General features: G+C 34.0%; 2 protein-coding genes across 3 annotated transcripts; both read right to left on the bottom strand.

The window, feature by feature from the left end:
- Positions 1-491: 491 nt before the first annotated feature.
- On the bottom strand, positions 492-10,052 carry LOC126688911 (uncharacterized). The gene is made up of 13 exons (XM_050383846.1): positions 9,465-10,052; positions 8,659-8,845; positions 8,421-8,493; positions 5,607-5,754; positions 5,295-5,404; positions 4,968-5,108; positions 4,752-4,893; positions 4,538-4,681; positions 3,481-3,641; positions 3,305-3,379; positions 3,005-3,143; positions 1,510-1,779; positions 492-847 (listed from the first exon to the last, which is right to left on the bottom strand). The coding sequence occupies exons 1-13, from the start codon at positions 9,717-9,719 to the stop codon at positions 692-694; spliced, it is 2,001 nt and encodes a 666-aa protein (XP_050239803.1). The 5' UTR covers positions 9,720-10,052; the 3' UTR covers positions 492-691.
- Positions 10,053-10,960: 908 nt separating this feature from the next.
- LOC126688912 (peptidyl-prolyl cis-trans isomerase CYP21-4) lies at positions 10,961-16,151 on the bottom strand. Of its 2 annotated transcripts, none has more exons than XM_050383847.1 (9): positions 15,942-16,151; positions 15,223-15,299; positions 14,914-15,118; positions 14,732-14,771; positions 14,551-14,607; positions 12,867-12,952; positions 11,709-11,846; positions 11,475-11,625; positions 10,961-11,352 (listed from the first exon to the last, which is right to left on the bottom strand). In XM_050383847.1, exons 3-9 carry the CDS (start codon positions 15,063-15,065, stop codon positions 11,266-11,268), a joined length of 711 nt encoding a protein of 236 aa, XP_050239804.1. In that variant the 5' UTR covers positions 15,066-15,118; positions 15,223-15,299; positions 15,942-16,151; the 3' UTR covers positions 10,961-11,265. The 2 variants fall into 2 exon arrangements, with proteins under 2 accessions (XP_050239804.1, XP_050239805.1); XM_050383848.1 differs by having other exon boundaries at positions 15,223-15,275.
- Between the last annotated feature and the right edge of the window lie 207 nt (positions 16,152-16,358).

The following is a 16,358-nucleotide window of genomic DNA, read 5'->3' as shown; positions in this document are numbered from 1 at the left end:
CGTGAGTCTCGCACATTGTTCCAAGAGTATGAAATAATTTTTCCCTTGTTGAGAGACTTTCTTGTGGCATGCATGATTTAGTAATTATTCAAAATTTTTTGTTAAAAGAGTCTTTTAGCTCAATTGTAAAGGGTTCAAAGTTTCAAATCTCTTACGGTAATTATCGAATTATCAAAATTAAATAAAATTACTGTCAAAATGGCCGATTTGATACTAGGCAAAAAAAGCCTAGGATAGTTAAGACGATGTACACAAAAAATAAATAAATAAATAAATAAAGCCACAATATATAATGATGTCCGATTTTTTTTTTTTTTTTTTTTTTTTTTTTTTTTTTTATATTGAAACTGGGATATAAAATAGCATCATGCACCGCATTTTTCGATGGAAATTGGTACTAGCTTTTTATCAAGTAAAATTGACTTCCATTATCTACTTCACTTCCCGAATAGAATACTCAACTATGGATTTAGGTTTTAGGCCTACGAGTATTTAAGGTTTCAAATTAAGTTTGCATAATTATTAACCTTGTTACATATCTTGCTACAAATTTACGTTGCATCCCAACTTGACACTTAAACGAGGCCATCGTCTAACTTTATCACCGTCGTGCTGAATGGAATTCCTGTTACACCTTTTTTTCAAGTGAAGGTGATTAGTCAAAAACAACAAAAATTTCGCATACATAACATTATTCAAACTTCAATGCACGAGTTATCTCCCATGACACATCATCATTTTCTTGGATAAGACCACCACTGACTCCATAACCCTGCTTCTTGCAATTAACTAATGCAACCATAAACCTCTCATTCTCTAGTGAAGAAGGATACATCACCTGTTCTTCCTGTTAAAAGAGCCATATTTAAAATTTTAAAATAAATAAATAAATAAAGGCAGTTTCTTTTCTAGAAAATCAATTTCTTAAGATTAGAAAAAATTTCATCCAGCTTAAGAGGGTTCCTCATGATCAGACCATGGCAAGGCTACAATATTTAAGCTTTGTATTTCACATCCATATTAAATATTAACAGTAGATACTTATGCTAATGCAAAATAAATTGAAGAGTCTATTCATACTTGGAATACCATAATCTAATAGAGACATAATTATTTATGAAGGTGAAGTTCTTTCAAAGAAATTATATATAGAACTCCAAATAGTCTCTTTCCTAACCAAAAAAATTTCAGACATATCTGTCTCTCCCTGTCAGCATGACTCAAATCAACAAATTGGAATCTGCTACAAGAATCCGAAATTGACTTTGCTCCTTGTTTGTTGTGAATCAGTTATGAAACATAAATGCTTTTTAATACCCTCCTCTTAGATAATGTATGTCTTCGGAAAACTTAAGAAGTAAAAAAAGCAAAAAGAAAATGTACATGATTTTATTTTTACTGCTTGTCAACGTTGATTTATCAAGTTTTAATTATTACATTCTTTTGGAAACAACTTGTCACTCTTAGTTACCAATTTGAGTTATTAAGGGTCATGATTTCAGTTATTACCTCAGGTAGTTCATAGAATTCGTCAGGTGATATTTGCAGCAACTCTGCAGCTGTTTGACCAGTACACCATGCAAAAACTTTCGCACTCTCATCTGCAAGTGTGATTTTCAGGTGGAAAGTGCGCGTAACTTCAGCATCACAATTGTAATGACAGAAGCTGCATACCATAACCCCACTTGGTGTCTTGTTAACAAAATGACCGCAGAGAGCATGTGAATATTTCGTATTAACATGACAATTTGCAACTTGATCAAGCCAAACTCGACATATCTGTTCACATGTTTGGAACGAAATAAACAAAAAAATTAGTTGATAAAAGATCATGTTTTGAGGATAAATGCTTGACAATGAAACTATATACAGTAATGAAGATGTACACAATGCTATACACCTATAAATGAAAGAGCCAAATCAAAATCATTGTTTTAATAATAAGTAACAAAAAGGAGAGTGTAGTGGGAAGATTGAGTGCTTCTGTGGCATAAACCTACACTAGTTTAACAAATTATTTTCTACTGTGTGTGGGCGAGTGATGTAGCTTTAGTAAGGATCCATAAACAATGGGCTCAAAAGCCAAAACTGCGTAGATGATCTGCATTTTCATCAAGGTTGGCTCAAATCCAGAAGCATTGGCTCAAAATAGAAGGCCTTAAGGAATTAATAGGAGGGAAACAAAAGAATATATCAAAATTTGAAATTTCGTTATCCAACAATACTTACAGTACATACCACATACATGGATACATACATATACAGACTTCTGAAAGACTTGATCTTCAAATTACTAGAGATTCAATTTGAAGAAACTTAATACTTTAGCCACTTGAACCCACTTTACCCATATGTAATTTGATTTATAAAAACACCACATATATAAACACAACATAAAGTTTGATCTCCACCATTCTTATCCAATTACTGCAGTAATTTCTATACTTTATTTTCAAAATCAAGCATGTAGATGAAACTCTATGCACTTAGGATCACCAACCCCCTAAAAAGACTGATCCACTTCTATTTCTTTAGTAATTTCTAATAGACCTCTAACAGATATCAATCCTTTTTTGCAATCCATTCATCAGATTTTTGCACATACAAGTCACTAATCAGGCTTAGTTTGCAGAGTGCATGTTGGTGGCTGGATGTGTGTTAATAGACTCAGTGAGCTAATATAACTAAAATTTTTAGTACAGGGCACACTCAGGCCTCTATCTCTTCTAAAGTTCTAATTAATATTATGAAGCACAAGGTCACGTCATAACAGCTAACCACTGTTCATGATTGACCAGGAGAGGTGAAAAACATAATATATTAACAGCATAACAATGTCACTGCACACAATACGATAGACATGGAAAGTTTTTTTCTTTAAGGAAACAGTAATGCTTATTAGAACACACAAATACGAAAGTTATATATAGCGTTTTTTAAACAAACTTATAATATGTTAATTCATGAATTACTAGCCAAACCAAAATTCACAAGAAGCCCATACCTGTGTACTGCTAGTCTGGCTGGATAGATCACAAAGGCTTGATAATTTATGAAGACAAGAAGAGTTTAGCAATGCGGGCAAGCAACTGAGATTGAAGAAAGAAGATCCAACATTATTCTCTAACCATAATGCTTCCAGGCTGTCAAGCAAATAAATCAACCACATGATTAGATGCTTTACTGAAACTCGTCAGAAATACAATAAATGTCAAATCAAGCTAGAAAACCACAAGAATCTAGAAAATAACTACATATTGTGTTAACGGTAACTACAAATGATGATTGCCAAGGTTGGGCTCACCAATTTCGCTTCGACATAGAGCATGTCAAACCAGAAATATACACTGTGTGACCAAGGTTTACTCTTCCCAGTGACCTAAGAAAGACACGATTTGAGGGAAATAAACAATTGGAACATGTAAGATTTACAATCTAGGAAGAAATTGGATGTATGATGGTTTTACGAAATAGGATTACCAAGATTTTGCAAAATGTAGCTTTGCCCATATTACTCCAGTGGTATCTTCAATTCTAAGCGAGAAAATAGCTTCTTCAGCATGTTTTTCATTAATAATATCTGTAACAACACCATATAGGCTGATTCCAGTCATCTTGTCACGAAGGTCTATAACAAACGACTGCAAAACTTTACACAGGTATTAAATGTTAATTATAAATTACAGAAAGATGGAAAGGAAAATACTAGCAGTCTAGCACAAGATTCAACCTTAAACTATACCACCAAGACGAAAGATAAAGGTAGCCGATTTAATGTACACTTATATGATTGCTTAGAAAATAGATACAACTAGGATAAGATTCAGATGATTGCATAAGGGGCTTCCTTTTTATTTATCCCAATAGAATGCAACTGTGATGAACCTAAGATGCTCCATTACTTAGATTGGCATGCTAAAGGCTTGCTGGAAAATAAGAAATGCAAGTAAATTCAAACAGATATTGACAATTATGAAGTCTACAGAAGAAGGAATGTGAAGACATTGAGCAGCCAGAAACATCTACACTATATATAATAATGAAAGCATTGCATTTAATTGTGAAGCTCCTGTTCCACCACCTCATCATCCTCTTCTTCTTCTATCAATTTTTGTTTCATTTTTTAACCAATATTAAATATAAAGAATGATTTAAAATATTAACTTTACAAATCCAATCATTTACCTTTAGAAACTATTTGGTTACTAACTCTGTAAATCCAACCATAAGCAACTTTAGCAATCCATTCATTTAATTTTACATAACTATTCCCCTTCCTTTATTTTTACTCTTCTTCTCCCCATTATTTCTTATCTAATTATTACCCTTCCTCCAACTCTTCCTCTACCTTTTTGGGTTTGTAGAGTAAGACTGGACAATTGTAGAAGAGCTAGAGCATAAGTCAATGTCCCAGTTCCATTTAAAGTTTAAAAATGCAACCATATTAAAGTTTTTGAAGATAAATAAGAGAAAACAGATGCACATTTAAAAAGCATCTAACAGAGTAAGTTAGAAGAGTAATGGAAGGTGAACTCACTCGAAAAGGATAATCCCTGAAGTCAATGGAACCCAGTGAATCACATGGCAAGGAAACTTGAGAAACTTTAGGTTCCTGACTAGAATCTAATGTATTCAGCAGCCGAGGACCTTGGTTCCGATTTTGTGTCAATGCTACACACACCTGAGTAACATGAAAATTAACTGAATATTCTAAATAATAACATCTTGTCACATTATTGTCGATGACTTACTTGTTCCTCATGCTGAATGAAAGGCACCAAATATAATTGTGTTGCACTGCCGTATTCAAGGCAAAACTCATCACTTGTTTCAATGGAACTCTCTATGGAACTTGCAATATATGGTCTATCCAATGCAAGCATGCTTCCAACACTGAAAAAAAAAATTCGGTTATGAACATACTTTGGGAAAGGGCAATACCAACAAAATCCTGTGCAAGAGCTAACCTGCAAAGATTAGCAAGAATAACCTGCTCACCCCAGAGTAGAAAATTTAACTTGACACCATCGCTATCAACAAGAGTAATTTGTTTCCCCTGTAAGGCACTTAACCTTCCCTGAATTTCCAGTGACCCAATAGATTCAATCCTACAGATGAAAAAACCAAAGAAAGTAAGCAATTTCTAAACAGATAACTTACCTCCATTATCAGAGAAGGATGTAAACGCACAAAAGCATGATATAGACTTATCCTTGGTTTTGAACTTTTTCAATCATTGCAAAAGAAGACCCACTAAGAAGAAAAAAAAAATGCATGGAACAATTATATCTTACCTAGCATACAATGAAAAGGAAACCCCCTTGTTGACTGCATCAAGAGAAATGGAAGAGAAAGAATCTGAACAAAACTGAGCTCCTAGCAGCATTGCATCATCATCTTCCTCCTATATTAAAGATAATGAAAATGTAACAACCAGAAAGATCCCTGGACCATTTTCTAATTTTCCTTATATGAAACAAAGGCCAAAAGCTAGTACTTGTCTTCGCAAGCTGGGCCTCCTTCAAAATTTTTGGACGTACTTTAATTTAGGAAAATTCGATGGAGCCAAAAGAGGAAATGATGGGTGAAAGGAATTTGAAAGCAACCTCATCTAACAATATCACCAGATATTCTGTTGGCAAAAGTCGAGGACAACCAGATCCTTCAGTGGCAGTCCGAAGATAGCATCCTGTGAGGAAAATCTCCCTTCCTTTCTTCAGAATCCCATTCTGAGGATCCACCAAATCATAGTATCTGCTACAGGAAAAAAAATCATGCTTTTAGTTGCATGGGAGCTTTTAATATTAACGACATAAATGGATGCAAACAAACATAAATGAAAGCGAAAGCAATGTAACAGTTGATAGTGCTAGAGAAAACTAGATCCATACATTTCATGACCTGCATAATAATGGTGAGAAATATGTTTCATCCAATTCATGAATATGTTACAAATGCATGAAAAGGCTCTAAACACAAACAAACAAAAAAAAAAACCTAATTTTAGAAGAGGCCAATCAGCACTTCCTCACTTCCTTAAGTGCTGATCAGCACTCCCTTGCTTAATTGATCTGACACTCGGGTGGCAGCTTCCTCACTTCCATGCACATGATTCAACCTTGAGGGGGTAGCTTGGAGCTCAGTTGGACAAAATTTCAAGGGTTGCACAAGATTGGGATATTTAGTTACTAGATAGATAAACTAGAGTTAGTTAGGGTTCAAGTACATTAATCACGTGTTAATTCTTGTAAACACATGCTGAATTAGTAAGAGCAGATGGAGAATGAGAGCCAATAATATTGAGCCATATAGGCCAATTAGATTAGTTCTACTCTGTTATATAAATAAGGGCTTGTAACTCCCATTTCTCTCATTGAATAAGGTACACTCTTTTGTGTTCTTAGACTTGAGAATAATCTTGCTTGGAGGTAGTCTCTGTTTGGGAGAGAAACACCTTGGAGAGACTCCAATTGAGTAGTTAATATAACATATGCACTTAACCCAAAAAGGCCTAAGCCCGATTGGTATTAGCTCAACTATGCTATATTAACCACTCACTCTTCTCATTAGTATCCAATGTGGAACTTCACTACTTAACCAATCACACTATTCACATGTGAATATTCCAACAAGCTCCCTAGAAGAAGTCTTAATTGGAGAAGGTGACTCTCTTGAAGAAGGCACAACCTTTTCCATCACTCAAATCATTCATGCATTGAATCCATTAAATCCATCATCCATCAATCTCACACTTCCAATTCCAAAACTGTAATTGCATTTCCTTCCACTCTAGTGCAGTTTCCTTCAAGAACCATCACCAAACACTTCATCCACCCCCTGCCCAAAGCCATACCCAAATTCCCCTAGTCTTAAACATCTGAACGTAGCACTCAAACCATCATGTACTCACATCCATACTTCCACATTCACCCATACCCAAACCAAGGTCCAAGAAACCCTAAGTTCTCAACTTTCCTATTCAAGATTCTACTTGAATTTCCATACCAATCCACAATGGTACAATTGTGTTCTTATCAGAATATTCCATGAGTACTACCCCCAACTAATTTCAGCTATAACTCATCAACTTTAAACTTCCATCACTAGAAGACTTCTCCCCTAGTCAATGCAAAATATAGTCTGGATTATCCCAGCAATAAATCCGAAATTCTTAGATTGAACCCAAGAGAAGATTCATTTGTTTTCCTATTAGAGAAAGAAGTGGAACATGGGTCCGTTTGGTTGGAGTGGAAAAGTGAGAAGATATAAAATGGTGGGAGGATAGAAAAGATTTTATTTTCTCTCCTATTTTTTTGGTTGAGAATGGAAAAGTGGAAGGATGGAAAAAATGAGTTTGAATACATTTACTCATATACCCTTATTAAAGAATGATGCTCAATTTAAATAAAAAAAAAAAAAGTGACAAATAACCACAAAAAAAGAGCAATCACCCAAATTTATTATAAAAATAAAAATCATGTCCCAAAAAAAAAAAAAAATCACGTCTAGTTAAAAAAAAAAAAACAAGTATCATGCCCAGACCCTAGAAAATCAAAAGAAAGAAAAAAGGGCAATGTACTGCCCAGAAGAGGAAAAAAAAAAAAAAAAGGCAACTTGAAGAAGCCCATGTGCACATGCATATGGGCATTTTTGTCAATCAAGAAAAAATTCATCCCTACTCAGTTTTCTCTCTATTTTGGGGAGAGAACTTTTTAATAGGCCCAGAGAGAAAACACCTGAACCCCACCATTTATTTTCCTTCCTCCCCACCCAACGAAACACACTTCAAAAAAGTTTTCTTTCCTATTTTCTCTCTAAAGTTTTTCATCTACCCCATTTCATCTCCAAACAAAGACAACCATAATGATGAAAGTCTTTGAGCCATCATAAAGTACTTGTATCTTGTTAAAAATGTTGACCTAACCTTTCACGAGAAAAGTTCCCTTCCAAATCTAACCAATTATGACTGGGAAATGCTTGATCAGTCCAAATGGGGAATTTGTAATATTTTTACACTGTGACTCCCTTCTTTTCCCTCCTTATCATTGCACCAAACAACTCATACAGGGTGAATCTGGTGCATCTAGAGACTACCTAACATCAACTCCCCACTTAAAGGCTTGACATGCCAACGATTCAGCTGCATTACCACCAAATCCATGTGGAATCAGTAAGAAGAGAAAACCCAAATGAAAACAAATAGAAGAACATTGTTAGAGCAAAAGCTATCAACTGTGTGACCCAAAGTTCAGAGAGGACAGCAGAGTAAAGACAATCTCTGAACAACAGGAACTCAAAGTACTCCCATTACTACATTTCTGATAGAAAAGCAAATGGCTGAGAGATCACACATCATCTTTTATTAGCAACAAAATAAGTGCATGAATAAAGGTAGATGCAATGCAATTCAGTAGTTTTACCTTCGGTGGAGATAAAGATCAATGGTATTGGAGCTCCAAAAATCCCCCAAAGTAAGCATGTAGATATTTGTACCTGAAATAAATCATACAACAACAAAAACAATAGCTAATTAGGAAAAAAAAAATCAGAAATCAAGTTGCATGACAACATTCCCAAGAAGAATAATTGATTAGCTGCTTTAGGGAAAAGAAAAAAGACAATAATATACAATCATATAAACTTCTAAATATAAAGTACCTGGGAGAGAGAAGGCATCGACGATCACAACTTCCAATACACCACCTAAGGATAGAAAATTTCTCTCATATATAGAGTCAATTGTAACGGTGTTTGGAAGCTTTGTTCTCCTATGTTTCTTTTTCAATTGATTTATACATTCCGGCCTTTTCCTCGGAGCCCTGGCCCTGTGTTGCTCATTCCATGCCTTCAAAAAGACAAAAGCTAAAAAATAAAATAAATAAAAATAAAAACACCAAAAATGGCGTTGGACATTTTTACAGTGAAGACCTAGATGTATAAATTGTTACATAATTCAAAATCAATTATAATTTCTTATTTAGTAAAATGAGATTTTAAATGACAGTTTCTTTTCCTGCATTTTCTTAGCAACCAAACGGAGGATAAAATTAATTAATATTTCAACTTAGGAGGTACCTACAAAGATCAAAGTGAATATTATTTTATTCAATGGAAATAGCTCCATTTTCCATCTAAAGCTGTATCACGTCGTTTAAAATCAATTAAAACTATTAATTTACTGAAATGAGATCTTAAAACTTAAATGAAAGTTTCTTTTCCTAATTTTTCTTAGCAACCAAACGGAGCGCATAAAAAATAAATTAAAACTAGTAACACTTTTTTGTTTAGTGTGAGCTTGGCTCAGTTCGTTTTTTAGGTTAATTTTGCTAGGTACAGGCACAGCACAATCAAAATGAACACACCAAAAGTACAAACACACTCGTAGTGAAATGAGATCTTAAATGACAGTTTATTTTCCCGCACATTTTCTTAGCAACCAAACGGAGCGCAAAAAGAAAACTAACCTGAGAGAGATCAGAGAGTAGAATCGCGGTGGTGACGCCACTGGAATAGGCAACGCAAGTCTTGAGGATCCGAGACGCGATCCAGCTCCAACCAGGCCCTGAGGTCTCGGATCCGTTTCCATTCGGATCTCGATCTCGATCTTCTTCTTCGGATTCAAGCGAGAGCACAGACCTCGCGTAATCGACGAACGCAAGGAAACGATCTTCCTCTTCTTGTGGTTGATCTAATTCCATACCTGAGGCTGAGCCATTCATTTTCTCTCTCTTTCGTATTCAAAAACCCTAGCAGACTCGGTGTATTTCGTATTAGAAGCGGGTTTTTGTATTTATAATGGGGAGGGAAATATACAAATTTGAGGTTTTGGCGCGCTTTTTAAATAGGGAATCTCTGTTGTATTATATCTAGAGATTCTAGACCTTGGTTTTGTTTCTTCAACTATCCTCTCAAAGACTCAAAACCCAAATCAAAATCCAAGTTGGGCCAAGGTTTCTTTTTTTTCTTTTTTTTCTTTTAAATCCAACTTATAAAAATTGATATTTTAATGAAATATATTATAAAATAAATAATCAAATGTGAAGTGTTTTGAAAATGAATATGTAAAATAAGAAAAAGTAGATTATTATGCTAAAATAAATAGGAATTTTTGCACAAACTAATGCTTAATTATGTCAAATTTCATAATTTCATCCTTCAACTCACGTAATTGATTGTATCAATTCCATTCCTTCTAACTTTCAAATTTTAATTGATTTCATCTTTTAACTTTTAAAATCAAGTCAATTCTACTAATTTGATCCAATAAATTTGTCACAGATTAAATTTTATTTGTGTCAATTCATCCTTTAAGTTTCAAATCAAAGGTCCTTGTACCAATTTCATATCTCAACTTTTAAAATAAAGTCAATTTCGTCCATAACTTTCAAAAATTAAAACAATTCTATCTTTAGAAATTGTCATGATTAAGGATAAAATTAACTTGATTTAAAAGTATAATAATGAAATTGGAACAAAACTAATTCTATTAAATGTATGGGAACTTTTTTTTTTTTTTTTGAGAAACTAAATGTACGGAAACTTGATTTTAGAATTTGCATAATGAAATTGGAACAAATTTAATACATGGACGAAATAAAAACTTAATACTAATGGGAACTTGATTCATGCTCTTGATTTTCATAATAAGTACTGATAATAAATCAACATAGTGGCTGAAATTATGGCCTCTTCTCGATGGCCTTTTAATAACTAGTGGTAAATCTTTCTCTTTTTTTTGAGGGGGAACTAGTTGTAAATCTGGTAATTAAGAATTTAGAAGTTGAGTTGATTGTAAAAAAATTGTGGTCAGCATAATTAGAATTGCCAATTCGACTAACAATTTGATGAGTAATATGGTTTGTGATTGACTGTGTGTGTTGTTTTAGTCTAAAAATAGAATGCGGTTTCATGGCACTTAAATGACATAAACGACATACAATTTTCTACTGTTTCAAACACATTAAAAGGCAAAGAATTTTCTACCAAGCATATGAAATTTAACCAAATACTATTACTTCACGAACTCCTATCAACCTTTATGTTACATATACCCCAATAAAAAAAATTGCCGCTGCTTCCAAAGAGAGAAAAAAACAATACTCAATGCACAAAAAAAGCATAAAGAACCTAGCAGCATGGGGATTATGAAAAAATTGAATGAAAAATTATGCAAAATAGCAAACTTTGTGACAAATATCAGCAAGCAAATTAGTCAAGAGAGAACCACGCCATTTAGAAGTACTTAACATTAGATCGACTTAGCACTCAAATTTCACGTTTCAGAGCAACATTGATGATTCCTACAGAAGATTTAGGCCGGTAGTGTTCATCAGTATCCACCTCTTCAATTTCCTGAATGACACATTGCAGCACAGAAGTCCAAAATTTATAAATATATTAAAAAAAAAAAAAAAAAAAGGTTCAAGTCCAGGCAATCAGACATCAGCTTAGTCATGAACCACAAATATGGTTACCTGCACCACATCTTCTCCCTTGATGACCCGTCCAAACACTGTAAGTTTATCGTTCATATCTGGTATTGGTGCAGTTGTAATGAAAAGATCAAATCCTTTGCTATCTAGCCTAATTTTTGAAGTTCCCAGCATAAATGCCTCATGTTTTGGACTGTGTGCAAAAAAAGTAAGAATCACATTTTTAGTAAAAGAAAGACCAGTTACCACCAGTATTAGACAAGATTGAAAGAGAACCTTGTGCCGAGTTGAAGATGGAGCTTTGCATGTGATATCAACTCTTCAGCAGCCCCAAGCCCCTGGTATTCGCCTCCTTGAATCACATAGTTTTTTATCACATGATTAAAAGGCATCCCTTTGAAGTACCCTTTTTGGCTGCAAAATCAGTTAGGTGTTCAAGAATAAAGTTAAAGATAACAGATATTATAAGATGAACTGCAATCAAAGAGGGTCATTTGTCCTGTAAATGCAAACGCAAAGACAATATCATGCAACTCTCAAGCAATATTATTTTATCAACGCATAAATAACACCTAGAGGAATGACAATGAGAGATAAATGAAAATCAATCAGAAAAAGAGAAAACAGCTAAATAAGTAATTCATAACTCATAAAACTAATTCTTCCTAGAATGATCAAGGCAATGAAGAACTGGTGCAGATTTAGCCCCCACCACCACCCCAACCAAAATAAAATCACCCAACACACCTGCCCCTTCTCATTCTATGGGGTTAAAAAAAAAAAAAAAAAAAAAAAAAATGAGGGATGAGATCTATTCAACTAAAATATAGGAATTTACGATTGTCAATCATTAATTAGAGCATTCAAAAGAGGTCGGGTCTTGGGGCTTGATGCGATGGCAAGTGCCTTCCACCAAAAGCAACAGGTCCCAGTTCGAGTTTGGGAATAGGCCCTCCGAAAAAATATTAGGGGTAAGGCTACCTACCAACCACTTCTCCCAACCCTAGTGAAAGTGAGAGTTTTGTGCATTGGGTACATCCTTGTTAATTAGAGCATTCAATCACACAAGGATCTTAACAAAGCTTTCATCTTCCTTTTGGAAATTTTAGATCTTTTAAATCTCATACTGTAATTACTTAGAAGTGGTTCAATCCACATATTGTTTATTTGAACTATCTCCCCCTTTGAATTAAATTATTTTTCCTTAATAAAAAAATCATATATTAGAGTTTTCTTTCAAATAGATTTCTTTTTTGGTACCCAGAAAAAAAATAATAATAAAAAAGTATTCAACCATGTGTTATGTGGAAGCACAATCACTAAGACACTAACCCATTTTCTCTATTCTTGCTAATTAACACTATTAGCTTCATCAACCACCAATCATCAGCATCAAATGATGCAGCAGGCAGAATATAGAAAATCAATGCTCACCATAAGTCAAGGAATCTGTCAACAATCTCAGGGGAGCTTTCCTTGTAAAGTTCTATCGTAATATAACCTTTTGATGTATTCAAAATCTACACAAAAAGAAAAAAGCAGCTTAAAATAAGATTAAGAACTAACAATCAGCATGTGTGACATAACTTATTACCAGACAAAATAATTAAAAGAAGAAGAAGAAGAGAAATGGAGTAAATTATTCTAAGATTACTTATTGAAAATCATTCATTACTAACTTTCTGCATCACCAAAGCCAACATTACAAATAAGAACTAAGCATGCAAAAAGCAATCATCAAACCCTTGCTTAAATTCACTGCTAGAACTGTTCCTTATCAAAGATAAACATCTAAAAGATTCATTTCTTATTATATCAGGTGGCTTATTTGCTTTGTGTTTATAAAAGGAAAAGATAAATTCCATCATACACAATGTACAATTCTCACCTCACTCACTCTTTTTTTTTTTTAATTCAATAGTTACAATAGGGGGAGGGGCAATTTGAACCCTGAATGTCTCCATTAGAAACACCAAGAGGTGCCAACCAATTGAGCTACAAGGCTCTTGGCACCTCACTCATTCTAGTCATTACAATTGAATAATCAAAACCATTTCTTTAACTGAACTGCCACTAGGCTTACAGCCAACTTACATCAACTAACATTCCCCCTCCCCCTTAAAGGAGTGCATCCAACCCACCAACCCAACGAAACCAACCCAGCCTAATGCCTCGAGTTAGTTTTTATGAGTTGGTGAGTTGGGTTGCAAACGAGTTTGCGATTCCAAAAGAGTTTCATGAGGTGGAATACAAGGTTTATCCATTTTCAATGCTCCCAAAGACGATTCCTCAAGTGTTATGTGCTAGAGTTTTTATCCTTCAAAGCTTTAAAACTCAAGATCAAGTTTTCTCCAACAAGGGGAGTATAATGCAGGAGCAAAACCAAATTTATTTGAGAATTTATATTTTCATATTTTGTATTTATCTCATAGGAAGTTGGATAATTGTAGACTTTTATTCAGATAGGGATTAGATTTGAGATTAGATAGGGATTAGTATTCGAGTTCAGTTCAGATTGTTTTCATTAGTTGTTATCTTTTATCTTTATTTCTTGAAGCTCTAGATGTATATAAGAGTGTGGTTTATTTGTATTTTCGAAAATAGACGATTGATTAATTGATGATATTCAGATTGGAGATATTCCAATAGTTGGGTGCTGATTCCTGACACCTTAAGTGTTGATGCCTAAGTTTTTCTTTGTGCTAATTCCAAGCGACTCAAGTGCTGATTCTTAAGTTTATCTTTACTTTTCTTGTCACTTTTATTTTGTCCTGCATCAAATAGTTTATTTTAAAAATTAATTAAATTTTAATGAAGTCAATTTTTTTTACAAGGCATGAAACATGCAAGCACAACCCATCGACCTAACCAAACCCATGTGGGTTTGGTTGAGTTGGTTTTTAAGCATGTAATGGGTTTTTCAACCCAACAAGGTCGGATTAGGTTGGAAAAAGAAAAACCCTCCAATCAAAGCCATGCACCCCACCCCCCTTTTCTTTTGGTAGATAATAACACAATACTTGAAATCTATCAATGGTGACAAGCACATTCACAAAAGACTATTAAACATGGAAGTAGGTTATAATGGTTATTGCAACTAATGTACCAAGCAACTTACAGCATAACCAGGAAGATCATACTTCTTCAAATCTACAAACGTGCGAACGTCAGTGCCCTAGACCACAGAAATTAATAAGTTAGCAACTTATCCATTTACTAAGAACCGAAAGAGAGGAATTCCTGACTTTCACATGATAGAAGAGAGAGAGAGTGACCATGTTTCCATTTCTAATAAATACCTCAAAAGTTGACTTCCCATCCTCTGTTTGGTCCATTGACCTACACCGAATTAGCACCAACTCTTCAAATGATAGAATAAGTCATTGGCATAATTGAAAGACACAGACAAATCCATATGAAACTAGAGATGACATATCATCAAAAAACCAAATGTATAAATAACCAAGGAAGAAAGACAAACCTCTTATACCAGTGCCGATAAGTTGCCATTATGGACAATACAATCAAGGCAACAACTAAGTTGCATAATACTATTGTGCTGGCACCGATACGAGTAGGCCCCTTCTTCTTTTTGCTTTGGAGTAGCAGAGCCTGAGGTTTTATCCTAGCCATTAGGTGTGACTTCAACTATAGTTTTTGCAGACACTCTTTTCAAAAACAACTGCCTGCAAATTATGAAATCATGCTCAACACTCATGCCAAGCATATTTATCAAGATAAAAATAAGCACTAAAACTTAATTTAGATCAAAAAAAAAAAAAAAACCCACCTGGATTTCACTGATTATAAAGATTCAATTATTGCATAGCCTTGTTTCATCACCTGAACAGGCAAAGAGGTTAACAGCTGAAAAAGGATACCAAAAAAGAAATGAGTTATAGGATGACAGAAAAAATGAATAGCACATCGAGAATTCTATAATCTTTACATAAATACTTCAAATTTGGACCTTCAAAAGTTTAGTTCAATGTTAAGTGAAACTTAAAAACCAAACGTGAACTTTAAGTACCATATTTTCTAAAAAATTATATACAGCAACAACAGAAAATTAGTCCCAAAACTATAGGGTTCGCTATGATCCTTGATAGACTAAAACCTTGAAATCTATCCAAAAAAAAAAAAAAAACAAAGAAAACTTCATGATTCATTTTAAAATAAAGATTTTCACAAGTTCCATCAGCAAGTTTTCATAATTAAATTTTAGTACTTTCTTGAGTGGGTACTTAATATAAATCCAATTGAATTAGGCAGCAAAAATTCAAAGGCATAATTTTCTACAATTTCACATGGTTCCCTACGCAAAGTGCACCAAGCAATAATTATAGAAAGAAAAATAAGCGAATCTAATACAAACCCATTTCACTAAAATCGAATACAAACCAACCCATCAAATTCAGGCTTCTAAAAAACCAAAAAAAAAAAAAAAAAGGTTAATTCATAGAAAACTCCATGGATCTGTGACCAATTCAAACACAAGAAAGTATGTACCTTAAATCTTTTCTTTGACTCAATCGGCGAAGATAATAATAGGAGTAATAATGTTTCTATGTTGGGAAGGAATATAAAACTCAAACAACTGTCGGAATAAGATCAGGTACTGATCTTTGAACTTTCTCGTTTGGCAGTTTGGTACTTCGTGGACTCGTCGTTTCAAAAGAGTAGGTCCCACATAAGACTTTTTTGGCGTATGGACGGTTGTGATCTTGTCTGAGATTAGAATCGTACGATGGGGAGTGTTCAAAAACAAAAAGGTAATGTTTTAAAACTGTATAGTGTATGCATACCCGCTTTGTTGATGGTCGACTTTATAACTCAACCTTCCGTCTCAATAAAAGCATTAGTAACGCTACCCCCATTTTTATACAATATTTATTTATTAGGTCAATACTTTCGAGTTTCTCCAAA

Source organism: Quercus robur, chromosome 6, assembly GCF_932294415.1.
Source record: "Quercus robur chromosome 6, dhQueRobu3.1, whole genome shotgun sequence".
Classification (NCBI taxonomy): Eukaryota; Viridiplantae; Streptophyta; class Magnoliopsida; order Fagales; family Fagaceae; genus Quercus; species Quercus robur.
Note: the sequence above shows the minus strand (reverse complement) of the source record. Positions and strands in the feature narration are given on the sequence as shown.